General features: G+C 56.7%; 1 protein-coding gene across 2 annotated transcripts in view; it reads right to left on the bottom strand.

Annotated features, from left to right (window-relative positions):
* CACNA2D2 (calcium voltage-gated channel auxiliary subunit alpha2delta 2) overlaps window positions 1-13,985 on the bottom strand; it is a 238,634-nt gene that overhangs the window by 20,637 nt on the left and 204,012 nt on the right. For both annotated transcript variants that reach the window (XM_027701077.1, XM_027701076.1), the window contains 4 exons: window positions 12,944-12,988; window positions 5,848-5,986; window positions 2,093-2,224; window positions 1,769-1,826 (listed from right to left, as the gene is read on the bottom strand). In XM_027701077.1, coding sequence (XP_027556878.1) covers window positions 1,769-1,826; window positions 2,093-2,224; window positions 5,848-5,986; window positions 12,944-12,988 — 374 coding nt within the window. The remainder of the gene's footprint in view (window positions 1-1,768; window positions 1,827-2,092; window positions 2,225-5,847; window positions 5,987-12,943; window positions 12,989-13,985) is intronic.

Raw genomic sequence — 13,985 nt, 5'->3', positions numbered from 1 at the left:
TACCCCCCTGGTAGCTTCAAAGGCCAGGCTGATTAGGTTATTTTTAGCTACGAGGAGGAAAAATAATACTACTACGTAAATCTTCCCCACTGAAAACAATTAGGGAACCCTCCGAAGCATCTGGTCCTGTGCCCAGCCCTCCTGTGCCATCCTGGGGGGTGGGGGGGGGGGCCAGCACAGTGCTCAGCACCCATCTCATTCCATCCCATCCCAGACACGGCCAGGCACTCCCAGCCTCCCCATCCCATCAGGTGGGGCCCGATCCTGCCGTGGCTGAGGTCCAAGGGAGCTTCATTATTGGCTTGATCAGGATCAGGCCTTATGTGAATTAATTAGTGTGTTATTAGTATCAATTACTCACCACTGCTGGGGAGGAGTGGGGAAGGGGCAGGCTCTGATTGCTAATCCCAGGTCCTGATGTTCCCTAATTACAAGTGATTACCCGAGCAGGATGCGGGATGCTGGCACATGGGGCCCTTCCAACGTGGGTGCAGCATCCCCCCGACACCTTCCCCTCATACTAGGATGCAGGACGGGCAGGCAGCTGCCCACAGTCCTCCTGCCTGCCGGTGGGGCCGGGGGGCTCAGTGCCTGCCCTGCTCTCCGGGGCTGGGCTGTCGGTGCGGCTCAGAGCCCAACTAAGATGCCGCCCGTAATGGGTTGTGGCAGCGCATCCATCTCCGGCTGCCCGGCTCACATGAATACCCTGGGCTCGGCGGGAGACGGCTGTGCCTAATGGTGCCATTCATCAAGAGAGGGGAAGGCAGGCGAGTGGCGCCAGTGGCCCCGTCCAGGCTGCGGGCAGGATCGTGGCCCCGGAGCTGTGGGTGCTGTGTGCTGCACCGGACCCCGGTGTGAGGGCTGGATAGGACCCCAAAGGGGTGTCCCCAGGACTGTGCTGCCCCCCAGCACAAAGGGTGCTGCTGCTCCTCCATGGCTGGGTGGGCAAGTGGGTGGCCAGCCTGGCTAGTGGGCAGAGAGCTGGGCTAGCTGCGCTTGGTAGCCCCCCACCAGCAGCCCCTCCCTCCAAAACAGTCTTCCATTCCCTGCTCTGCAATAACCCGCACAGACACCCTGTCGGGGAACAGTTAATAATTAATGTGGAGCAATCAAAGACAATTAACCATAGTAGCAGGGCCATTAATTTTCTGACAAGGAGAGGGGGCAGCTTCCGGTGTGGGCAGGGGGTGATCCCTTGGGATACAGGGCTCCCTGGGCACGTGCCACAGACTTGTGCCCACTCCCCTCTCCCTGCCTGCACTTTTAGGCAGCGGGTGTGGGCAGGATGGGGCTGTAACTCCTCTAGCTCCAGCTGATAACCAGCGCTGCCACACCAGCACCTCCCCCTGGGGTAAGGGGAGCCCACTCAATCCCACCTCACTCAGTGTGGGCTAAGTGGCTGCTCAGCTATAGCTGAGCCACAGCCTGGCGCTGCCTGCCCTTTCCTCTCTACATCCTCCCAGCTCAGTTTCCAAGCTGGTTGTTTTCCCATTCGGATGGGAATTCTGGCCAGGACTGAGTGCCGACAGCCTTGGCTGTGGTGAGGGGGCACTGGGTTGCTCTCCACACTTTCATCTGCACCCAAGGATTTATCCTGCTCTGCTTTCCCAGGAAGACAGGAGGGGAGCGGGAGCAGAGAGCTGCAGGTTGGATGCCTCTGCCCATGTTATGGTGTCCCTCTGCCAATGCCAACCACGTGTGAAATGAAAAGGGGAGGGAGCTGGCTGCTCCCGGACAGGACCCCTCTCCCCATCCAGCACCTCCTTACCAGGGCCGCCGGCGCACGTCGTAGAGGTCGATCTTGTTGGGGGCTCTCCACGGGGTGGCTGTGGGGAGGAGGCAGGTGGTGAGCAAGGCAGGGCTGTCCTGGAGTGGGGGACAGGGGGATGTGGGGAACAGGGCAGTGGGATGCCCAGGGCTGAGAAAGCAGCAGGTTCCAGTGGTGAGCTCACACCAAAGGGTTTTGGCACAGCATGGGTGCCAGATGGCCCCCGGGGCCGGCACTGGGGGATGCCCACCCACATCTCACAGTCAGAAGGGCCCAAGCTGCCCCTGGCCAACCCCCTGCCCCTCAGCCACCCCTGCCACGCACCAGGGTAGTAGCGGGTGACACCGGTGGCGCTGCCAAAGACCTGCCAGAGCAGGGAGGGATCCTCCTTCCTGTTCTCAATGAAGACATCCTCCAGGGCCTGCGTCCAGTTCAGCTCGTTGAGGATGACGGTGGCTGTGGGAGACAGAGCCAGGGTGGGCAGGTGGGTGGGGGGAGCAGTGGGGCTGGAGTGGGCTGAGGAGTGATGGGAACCGCGGTGATGGCAGGGAGGGAGAGGTGTGTCCCCTCTACTCCTTCCCATGTAGGACCCCACAGGCCCTTCGTAGCTTCTCCCACATTCCCCCGATTCCCTCACTCCCACAGGGCTCCAGCACTCCCCTGCTGTCCCCTTGTCCCTAGAGGAACGAGCCAACCTCCAGGGCTCGCAGAGCGCTCGCTGTCCCCCATCTGCTCTGGGGCAGACACAGCCATCACTGGGGACAGCTGGCTTGCCATCTCACCCCCTTCCCAGCAGAACACCCTGTGCCAGTCCTGCTCCCTGGGGACAGCCACCAGCTGGGAAACCCAAAGCTTGTGTCCCCACAGGGCGTGCGGAGCCTCCCGGGCCCTGCTCTGCATTCCCGCTGGCCCCGCACCTGACACAAAAGCAATTAAGATGCCGGCAAACAGCAGTTTTAAATTATTCAGCTATTAAAGCAAAAGATAAGCTGCCGGCAGCCCCAGCCTGTGATTAATCAAGAGGGGCTGGCGAGGCACGGGGGGGCCAGTGTGGCACAGAGGGTACAGGGCCGGTCGGCGGATGGGGAGGTTGTGATGGTACCTCCCTGTGCTCACAGGGGGACCCCGAATGCTGTGGGTGCCCCAAGCCCTGGGCAGATGGGGGGAGTCCCACAGTGTTCACCAATGCTGGGTTGCCCCAGGACTGTGGCACGGAGGAGCCAGAGCTGGGTGCCACTGCAGGAGTGAATAGCCAGCAGCACCCTGGGAACAGAGGCACTGCTCCCTCCCAGGGGACCCTCAGTGCATTTTTGGGGTGCAAGGGCTCCCAGGAACACCTGTCTCCTTGGCATTGGGCAAAACAACACAATGTGGTGTTGCAGGGAAGCCAGTGTGTGTTTGAGGAGTATATTTAGCTCTCCTAAGGCTTCCTCCCACACATGGTCCCTCCTGGAAACATCGTCATCACCCGTTCAAGCCTTCACTGTGCTCCTCAGGCACTGTCAAGATGTGGGTAGGTTTCACTCAGGGTGAATCCTGGATCCCTCTATCCCAGTACCACTGCTGAAGATTTCTCCTTCCCTCAGGCAGCCATGCCTTCAAACCATGATTTACTCCATCCATATCTCCCCAGCCATTCCTCAGCACTGTGCCCACACAGAGTGCTGTTATCTGGGCACTTAGGATGATTTCTTGTTTGGCTCTGCCACAGGACGTGGTTTTTCCCAGGAGAGGGGGCCATGAGAGGCTGCCAGGCTCCTGCCTGCCTGGAGCAGCCCTGGGCAGTGCTGGCAGCCTCAGCTGGGCACCAGGCTGGGCACTGACATGTCCGTGACAGCCCCGGCAGCACCTGCACCCCCAGCCCCTCGGGGCACATCACTCACACCAGGCTTGTACCGAATGCGCATCTTATACACTCCCTGTGCCCAAACACAGCCCTTGTATTACCTCTGAGCATAACTGCAGCCCCTATACCTTCCCTGGGCATGAATGTAGCCCCCATATCATCCCAGTGAACAAACACAGCCCATATACCTTCCCTGCACACAAACACAGCATCTACGCTCTCCCCGTGTGCAGAGTGATGAGCTCCTTGGATGGAGGCTGTGTCCATGGTCGGGACGGCTCTTGTCCCCCTCAGTTGAGGTCACAGCTGCCAGCCCCGCTGGTGACATCCTCATCCCTGTCCCCATCTAGTCCCTGTCCCCATCAGGGTGAGCCGAGCCCAGCCCAGCCCCGCCCTTCCCGCGAGCGATTGCAGATTTAATTAAAAATGGCACAGTAAATAAAACACATATAGGATGTAATTTGTGTGTGTAGCGAGGGGTGACGGCGGCGGGCGTCTCCGCGGTGGTTTAATTAGCGTGCCAGCAGCGATAGCGCCCCTCCGCCGGGTCCCGCCGGGGAGATGCTCCCCGCCTGCGGCTCTGCAGGGACTCACCACGCTCCCCGCTGTCCCTGGCAGGAGGAGGGCACAAGGGCGTCTCCGTGCCCTCACCCCAAACCACTCCCTGCGGAGCAGCAGCTGCGCACCCTTCCCTGCACCCTGGATTTCCAGAGCACCCTGGTATGGCCGGGCATGGTCTGATCCCTGTGCCCACAAACTGCTGTGCCTGTGGCTGCAGCCCCTTTCCCTGTCTGGTAAGGGGCACTGGCAGGGTGTCCCCACACTGTGACCCCACACTGTGACCCCCCACTGCCCTATCCCCTCTCCAGCATCCCTCTCTGAGCATCTGTGAGTCCCCGGAGCACGTTAATCTCCAGTTTCCTGTCGTCCCAGGGCTGAGGGGGGTGATTTACGAGGCCGTGGCGGGGCTCCAGCCGTGGCGTCGGCTGGCGAGCAGGGGTGAGGAGGAATGAATATTGCATCCTGTGCAGCCCACCCGGCTCGCATGATGTGCTTCATTAGCTGCCTGCCCCGCGCTCGCTGGGTAATAAAACTAATTGCAAATTTCTAATCCGCTGCTGCCGCCGCGGTGAAATCACTGCACCGATGCGGCTCCGAGCACAGCCGTGCCTGTAAGGAGCCCCTGTGCCGGGAACACACCGCCTGGGGCAGGAACGTGAGCACAGCCCCCCTCACCATCACCACCACCCAGGAGACCTCGGCAAGTGCCGCTGAAACGACGAGGTGTGGGGATGGTGGTGCCGATGGTGGTGTGGGGTAACAAGGGGCGCCCACTACAGCAGGATCTGGGTCTGGGCACAGGATGCAGCCGGCTGATGCTGGAGGATGCCCTCCAGCTGGAAGCAATCCCCAGCTCGGTGCAGAGCAGCCACTAGAGGGAAATGGAGACCGTCACCATGTGCCACCGCAGCAGGGCGAGGTACCAGAGAGATGTGAAAGCTGAGGGACTGTGCCTTTGCTCCACGGCGACTCAAGCTGGTGTGGCACGTCCTATCCCATTCATCCCTTCCTCCCTGGCCGCTCTTGGGCTGCTCCACCAACCTTATCCTCCTTTTTGGAGCAACTTGTGCCCTCTGACACTGGCTGTACACTCCCAGCAGCAGGGGCTGCCCCGGGGTGGCATCACAGTGTCCTGCAGGACTGCAGCCGTTTTTTCTCCCTTTTCATATCCTCAGCCCCAAGCCAGTGAGGAAGCATCCCTGCTTCCACTGCCCAGCCCTTCTACAAGCAGGTAGATGCTGCCTCCGTACTTGCTCCTGCACAGAGCTGCTGCATCCTCCTGAACTCTCCAGCACCTGCTTTGAACCTCCTCAAGCTTTGCTGGGCTCTTCTGCAGGGAGGGTCAGAGCCCTGTGGTCACAGCATGGTACCATAATCACCACCTCTCCTTTGCTCCCCATCCCTTCCCTAATAACTCCTAACCCCCAACCTGTCTCTTTGGCCTGTGCTGAGCTCTTGAGGGTCCCTGGGGAGAGATGTACTGTCACCTCTGTCCTGACACGGTGACTGCCTCTTTTCAGTGCCCTCCTGTGTGGGAGCCAGCCTGCCCTGGCACCAAGACCCAGTTGAGGCAGCCAGAGGTGGTGGTCCCTGGGGCTGCAGCACTCCAAGCAGGAGAGGTGGATGCCCATCCAGGCAGCACAGGGTGGAGTGGGTGAAGAGGGGCACTCACAGCCTTTGTAGATGTCCGTGGGGATCTGCACGGCAGCGTACGAATAGTTAACCTTGGTCTTGAAGTTGTCATCGTCTGTGAACTCCAGCTTCAAGGAGTTGGACTTCTCCCTCTCAATCTCTTCTCCATCGGGATCATCCTAGGGAAGGAGCAGAGCACATGGGGTCACCCAGGGTTCCAGCCCTGCATGCACACTAGGAATGCCACCAACCAAACCCATCAGCACGTGTTCCCTGGTGGAAACCAGCCATGCCAGCTCTCATGTGGATTTGGCCTGCAGTCTGTGCTGGTGCCAGTGGCACAGGGGAGCAGGTGACAGGAGCGGGTGGGCACGAAGGTGAGTGCTTGGTTACCCTTGCTTCTCCAGCTTCGGTAGCATGGCAGGTATTAAATCAGACAAAAAAAAAACAACAACAAAAACCCAAATCAAAAAAGAGCCTTGAAAATCAATTAGCAGCAAAAGGCAACTATCAAAGAGCAAATTAAAACAGAGTGCAGCTTAGCGCTCTGTCAATAAGCAATGCAAACAATATTTAATTATGGTGGAGAGACGGCAAATTCCCCACTGCCGATGCTGGAACACACTCACTCGCCTTCACAGCCCTCCTCTCCATTCCCCAGCCCTGCTGCCAGCATGGCACTGAAGGTAAAATCCCTCTGGAAGGGCAGGCAGGGCTGAGCCAGTGCAGGTAGAACATCTGGGTGGTTGCAGACAGCGGACAGGGTGGGAGCTGAGGCACAGGGCCATGAGGGAAAGAGGGAGGTTGTGGGTGACCTCGCTACAGAGCTGGGAAAATTGCTTCTGCCATCCCACCAGGGGCAAAGAAACACAGAAGGTGGTCCTGGCTCTGAGCTGCCCATCCTTGCCAAGAGCCCCGTGTCTGGGGAAGGCTGTTTGCAGCTGTGAGATACTCAGGGTGAGAAGAAGGAAAAGGAGGGTGGTGCAGCACCTGCCCTTTGTGCCCCTGGAGCTACATCCCCACTGAAGCACAGCAGAGATGCAGAGCTGCCTGTCCCATCCACAGGCAGGACAGGCAACATGGGGACAGGGACATGCCAAGCCCAAGCTGGGGAACAGGATGATTCAGGCCACCTTCCCCTGGCCCTGGCTGTGGGACTGAAAGGCGTAGGGGTAGCTATGGCAGAGTAGGAGTGGATCTGGTTGCCGAGCTGCCTGGTGGTGGAGCAAATTCCCTCCAGGAAGGAGCTCAGTGCCTCTCCCTCTGTGCTCCCCCAGTGCAGTGCCTGTCTCAGAGCCCGTGCAGGGCTGGCTGATTGCGGTAGCAGAGATCAGCCCCGCAGAAACCACAGTGGACGTGACTGGAAGCGCGAGCAGCCCCAGGCAGGGCTCGCACGGTGCCGTGCCTGGGATGGACACCTGGAGGGATGCCCCACACTATCCAGCAGCAAAGAACCCCAGCATCAGGGGGGAGAAGAGCTAGGGGACAGTCCCATCCTGCTGTCCTTGATGGCCCAGTGTGAGCAGCTCTCCCACCAGCCAGGCTGCTCTTGACAAAACCCAGGGGACAAAAGACCTGAATTTCTCAAGGGAAAAGCCATCTATTTAAAGGAAAACTATGTGTTTGGGAAATAAACTGTGAAGCTTGTTTAACACCCATCCTGATCCCCTCCCTGTTTCCCCTTCACAGATGATATGGATAAATGTCACCTCCCCTGCACCAGCTCCGGCCAGCCACCAAGGTGGTGACATTCCCGTGACATTGAGAGGGGTGGCCAAACCATTCGCCACAGCTCGGGAGAATAACAGGATTGATATGCAGGGTTTGGGCTTTAATTCCAGCCAGTGGATTGCAAGTGTAAACACGCTGCCCAGCTGATCCCGGTGCGGGGGCTCCAGCTGCCCAGAGAGATGCTGAACTCAATTATAGCCACAGTAGCCAAGTGGGAGGCAGGCAGGGACCGTTCCCAGCTCCCCTGAGCCATGTTGCCAATATCAAAATCCAGATTACGCTCTCAATTTCACGTAAATCTGGAGAAAAGGCACAAAACTGACTGCTGGACCCCTGCAAAGCTGTGATGCTGCAGCAGAGCAGGCACCCTGGCTGCGTGCTGGGCCATGGGATATCCGGAGAGCAGATCCAGCCCCAAGCCTGCCCTCGATGGGGGCTCAGGTCTCTGGGGGAAAGCGATGCACACACAATGGTTCACCCCTGCAATCTCTCCCAGCACCAGACAGTGATTAGAGGCGCCTGCTGAAAACAGGCTTTGGGATAAAGCTGTGGCCCGAGGGCACCTGCAGCACCAAAACCAGCTTTGACACTAAACCCTTGCTTCCCTCAGCCCAGCAAAGTCCTGGTGACAGCTCCCCAGCCCTCCCCACCTCAGATCAGCAGGGCACCCTGCCACAGCCCATCTGCTGCCCCTGCCACCACCAGCAGCTGGAAAATCCAACTCTCTCTCTTTCCCCCATGCTGGCATGGCTATTCCCCACTTCATTGGAGCTGGAACTACTGTATATAATTACCACTCCTCTGTTTATCACTATTCCGCGATATCACCCACTTCTGAGGGGCTAATTTGTATGCTGCCAGGTTCGGTGCTGTCTGGCTGCTCTCATTCATGGAGCTGTAAAGAGGCACATGTAGAGATCTTGGGGACAAATATCCAGCTATCTATATGTGGGGCACTTCATGCATCACTGACACCTATACGGCAAACAGACCTGCAGAAAAAGCTGATGTTATCCAAGCTACATTTGCCTTTTATCCATAAATCTCCCGAATTATTTCTGTTTAAGCCAGGCTGAATTTGGCCCCTGAAATGGGGCAATTTCCAGCCACATGAAGGCAGGTGAAGCTGTCACCAACCCAGGCAGGGAGGGGAGCATCTTGGTGCTAGGCTGGGATTACAAGGAGCCACCTTGGGAAAGCTGAGGGAAGAAATTCTGCATTAAATTTAAATTAGAGCAAAGTAGATGATTCAAGTTCTCCTCAATTTATACCGGTTTAACTGCGAGCATCCCGGCAGGCCCCCAGCCAGATTTTGCAGCATTTCTCATCATTACATTTCAAAAGGACTTGGAAACATCTATTTATCTGTTACAGTATGTACAACGTAACACAAATAGATGCTACAGTTTGAATATATTATTTGCTACACACCATTAGAAATAGACTCCACGGCAATATATCAATATGATACGTATTTACTGCTTCAGCAAGAAGTCATCACGCGCTGAGAGCTTTTGCCATCCCCAGTGCTTTAGCAGCTGAGTTGTCAGTCACATTTTCTTGAGTCTCCCAAAATGAGAGACAGGAGACAAAATCCAGAAATGCCCCAACACCCAGTGAGCACCAGTGGCACCACCCAACAGCTTTACTGGAGGCTGCCACACTCTCGGCAAGTACTCGCCCTCTACCCCCACCCAGACTGGTGCTGGCTGAGGAGAGCCTGCCTGCCCATGGGCACGAGGATTATCAGGGATCCCCAGGGTTTGGAGCTGCGGGTGGAGCAGGGGATGTGTCCTGGCGCAGCAGCGATGCCTCGTCCCAGCAGCTCCCGCAGATGCAAACACCCCTGTTCATCTCCATGGGAACGAGCCATCACAGCTAATGATGTCTGCTTAAATGGCAGCACCCGTGACAAACGCAGGGCCCATCCCACCGCAGCATCCCCACAGCATCCCTGCATCCCATGTCCTGCCCCAAACAAGCCTGATCGAGAATATGAAATCCCAGCACATCCCTTTCAATCTCCCAGGGGCGCCCATCCATGTTAAGTCCAGAAAGGGCAGCGAAATATTCATACCAACATGCTGTGATTCTACTAATAATGGATATAAATGCCAGCCCCCAACACATGGTTGAGAAACCCCAGGCTTTCTGCAGAAGGGTCTTTCTCCTTAAATATATCAGTTTTTCCTGAAATACAGTAATTTAATGCCGAGGAGGGAGACGGTGTGTTGTCCAGCCACATTCCTGCTTTTATAGCAGCCCAGGTTATAAATAACAATCAGCCTCTCCCGCCAGACTGCTCCCCTATCCCCCTTCGCTTTTTTTAATCTTTGCCAAAGGTACTGTTTAGAGATCTTTCTAGACCATTTATTTTTAAATTACCAGCCAGAGGAGAGAAGTTAAAAAAAATAGAAAAAAAAAAGAAAAGAAAAAAGGCAAGAGAAAGAAACTTCTGTGGCTGATAGCTTATCGAGAGGAAATCCAAATGTCACATTAGTTGAGAAAGTTGGAAGATTAAATTTTCCAACACCCTTCATCTGCTGCTGCTGACATTTAGGGTTTTTTTCTTCCCCCCTCCTCCCTCTCCTTGCTGCATCTACTGAGCAGGGTGAGCAGCGAGTGGTCAGCCCCTTCCTCCCCCACACCGGAGGGGGCTGAGGCTGCCATGGAGCCTTCCCACCATCAGGCCCTCACTCTCAGCCCTCCCTGAGACCTCCAGAGGGTAGGTGGGTGCCAGAGGGCTGGCCTTGGGGCCAGGATACCTTCACAGAGCTGTGCTGCTTTCCACCCGAGTACAGTACATCCCAGGGGATTTTGGCCTCAGCTGTGATTTAAGCATCATCCCCTGGCATGAACACAACACAAAATATGGAAAATGACTTTATTTCTGCGTTGTTCTGCCTTTGACACCCAACTGAGATCGTCTGCCGATTTAAACACTTCTCACCACATAAACCCCACAGCCCTTGATAGTGGGAAAGGTGAAAACCTTGCTTCTGCAAACATTTCGAGAGCCTTGGGGACACCCAGGATAATTTTCTGATGCTCCTATTTGTTAAAAAACACTTGGAAATCTGAAGTCTGTTTAGGGAGATAGTGGAGCCGAGGTGCAAGCAAAATGAACAGGAAGCTCATTTATTTCCCACTGCAGTTAAAGCCAGAGTAAGGCTTGTGAATAAGCCCCAGTTGTCCATCAGCACCAACTCCAGCTCGGCTACATCCTGCTCCATTTAAATAGAAAAACTGAAGCTAAATACAGAAAGGATGGAAAGAGTACTGTTCCATTCAGACTTTCTGGTATCATCTCCCTCCTTTTTTATTTCAGCATCATCTCCGTTTCTCCACATTATTTTTGCTGGAATTAAATTTGCTGGGATTTCACTGGCAAGGAAGCATGGGTAGGCAAGTGTCCTCCCTGCCAAACCCACATCTCTGAATAATAGGGACCCCCAGTTTTGCACTTTTGCTTGGGATCTCCCCAGGGAAGGGCTTAAGCTGATGTGGCTGATGATGGATTTGCAGGGCTGTGCCTCCTTGACGACATGTCAGCTCCCTTGGGGAAGTACCAGGGACCAGGGAGCTGAGCCCTGCAGTCCCCATGGACACTGTGTAACGCTGCAGTGCATGGCTTCTCCCCAGGGTCCCATGTGCGGGGAGGGCTCCGTGGGCACAGTTCTGAGGTTGAGATGCCTCCTATTTCCTAATCCTGCCCGACATGACCAGGATGCTTTCCTCACTTGCAGAAATGGTAATCCCAAAGCTAACAGCCAGGAGCTGCTGACTCAGACCACCACTACCAACCCTGGCTGAGTGTGGGCAGCCTGTGCTGGTCAGGGGAACAGTGGGCATGGGGACACCCAGCTCCCTGTCCCCTGCCCTGCAGCAGGGATGGCAAAAGCCCAGCACAGCCCAACGGATGCATTAGTCCTGCTCCTTTATCCCCTGGGCCGGAAGTTGCCCGGCTCCTCAGGCAGTCTCCTCCTGCCTCAACTGCCAGGCAGTTTTTCCTTCACTTCTATCCAAAATCCGCTTTAATGTGTTTTAAGCCCATTAGCTCCATCCTCTCCAGAGCAGCCAAGGCAAGCAGGATCCTCCCCTCCCTTCTTTGGCAGTTTCCCCCAGGCTGGGGAGGGACAGGAGACATCCTCTACTCTGAACGAGTGGGACTGTGAGCAGGGAGACCTGCTCGGGAGAGCAAGTGCCCTCTGCTTTGGTCACAGCACCTGTCCAATCTGTCTGTCCCACCTCCCAGACTCTCCATGGCTGGCTTCCCCTGCCAAGGAGCCCTCTTGCTGTCACCACGTGAAGGCAATGGCACTGGCAGATTGTCAGTAACTGCTTTGAAGGCATCCATGCTCTGCTTCAGCCTGCCCCTGGTTCTGCTCTGGGGCATCATCTCCAAGGTGGGTTGAGAGGAGAACCAGAGGTCAGTGCAGGGCATGTCGCTCAAGCTGGTGAGACCCCATCAAGCCCAGATCTTCCCCTCCCTTCTGCAGGAGGTCTTCTAAAGGCTCTTGGGGTCACCCGAGCATTATTTTTGGATGAGGCCATGTGGTTTGCAAGTGGTTTGCTGCCAATGCCACGTGCTGCCGCTCCTCTCCTCCCACTGCGTTACTGTCCCCTGATGGCACATTTGCTGCCAGCCCTGCCTTGGGACAAGGACCTATCCCGGTGCACCAGCACTGTCTGGGGCTGTCCCCAAGGCTGCACCCTGCTGTGCCTGGGGCTCCTGGCCAGTTCCAAGGACACCGTGAGGCACCTGCTCCCCAGCAGCCCCACACCATGCGCATCACTGACCCGATTAGCCCCTATTTCCTAAGGATCCCATGGCACAATGTGGGAGCTGGGTGCCCCAGGGCAAAGTGGGGTGCTGTGGTGCAGCAGTCATTGCTGGTGGAGCTCCCTGTGCCCGTGGCACAGCACCTGAGTGAAGTCACCGTCACCATGCAGAGGAGCCGGAAATGCCAGCTCCCTTGGGAGCACCGGGAGAGCGGAGCTGTCGGGTCTGTAGTTAAAGCACTGATTGCCAGAAATCACAGGACGGCTGTGCTGGGAGGGGGGCAGAGAATTAAATTCAGTCTCTAATTAAAGGTTTGCTCTTCATTTGAATTTCAGATGCCAGCTTTAATTTTAGAAACTTTTGCAGGCAGCGGAGCGACCTGCCCACCTGCCTGCTGCCGGGCCCGATGCTGGTGGACAGATGTCACCAACGCCACCACGGCTCAGCTGGGGGGACACGGCTGTGCACCAGGCACTCTCTCCCCACCACAAAGTGTCATTACACTGGCTGTAATGAATGCTGTGCCTCGCCCCCTGGTATGGTGTTGGGACAGCCTGGCACAGGGCTCAGCACCAGGTCGGAGTAGTGACTGTGCCAGAGGTGTCACAGGAATGGTACTTACATATTCAGTGTCAGCCTTGGAGTCATAGTACTCGATGTCCTCCTCCTGCAGAGAAAAGGGAGAGCTGAGTTAGTGTCAGGCAAGGACAGGGATGGCAGAGGAGTCCCTCTCCCTTACCCGACCCCTCAGCACCTCCATCATGCTGCTGGCAGCCACCACATTGCTGGGGACTGAACCCTGCCCACCCCATGCTGTCCCTGGGACATGGTCAGGACCTCATGTCCACTCTCCAAGGACTGGACATCGCCTGCCATGCTTCTCTCTGCTCATGGCTGCTGCCAAGACACAGCAGTGTGGGGCCATGCACAGCCTCCACCACAGCCAACAGCCCTGTGACGGTGACACCAGTGTGACCGTGACCTCTGCACTGCCACCAGGTGCAAGTCTGTGCCATGTCCCCACAACCAGGATGCTCTGGTCCTGTTGCAAGCATCGGGAGTCGCAGGAGAGCCAGGCAGTGTGGCAGGCAGAGACCCTGCAGTCAGCCAGGTCCCCTCCCTGTGCTGCAGAAACAACGAGAAGAGTGTCCTTGCTTCAACAGAGAAATGCACGTCGTTAATTTGGGGTATTTAGAGCCTATTTAAGCAGAAAGGTCTGCCTGGATTCCTCTTCTCCGAGTGTCAGGACGTGAGACAGCTGATAAAATTCCTGAAGAGGCAATTGGGAGAGCAGCGATGCTGTCACAACAGCATTCTGTGTGCCATCAGAAAGGGTAATTAAAGGGCACTCGGAGACTCTTCCCTGCGCGCTGGGACGCGAGCGCGATGCCGGCACACCGGCAGCCGTCACGGGGCTGACACGGCTGCCACTCAATCAGCCGGCGGCAGCCGCCGCGCAAAACAGCCTTCCTGCAGCATGTGCTTTGGGGTGATTATTGCTGTTATCATCCCAGGAGGAAAGTGATCTGGACCTGGAGCAGAAACACAGTCAAAACCTCAGTGGTGCTGACTGCACCCCCGTCCTGCCCGCTCCTGCTCTGCTGCTGCTCTGCGGCACCCAGCCTGGACACAGCCCTGTGCCAGGGCTGGTGGCACCGTGACAC

This window comes from Neopelma chrysocephalum, unplaced genomic scaffold, assembly GCF_003984885.1.
Source record: "Neopelma chrysocephalum unplaced genomic scaffold, ASM398488v2 Primary Assembly neopelma1_147, whole genome shotgun sequence".
In the NCBI taxonomy this organism is placed as follows: Eukaryota; Metazoa; Chordata; class Aves; order Passeriformes; family Pipridae; genus Neopelma; species Neopelma chrysocephalum.
This window is presented reverse-complemented; position numbering and strand designations above follow the sequence as displayed.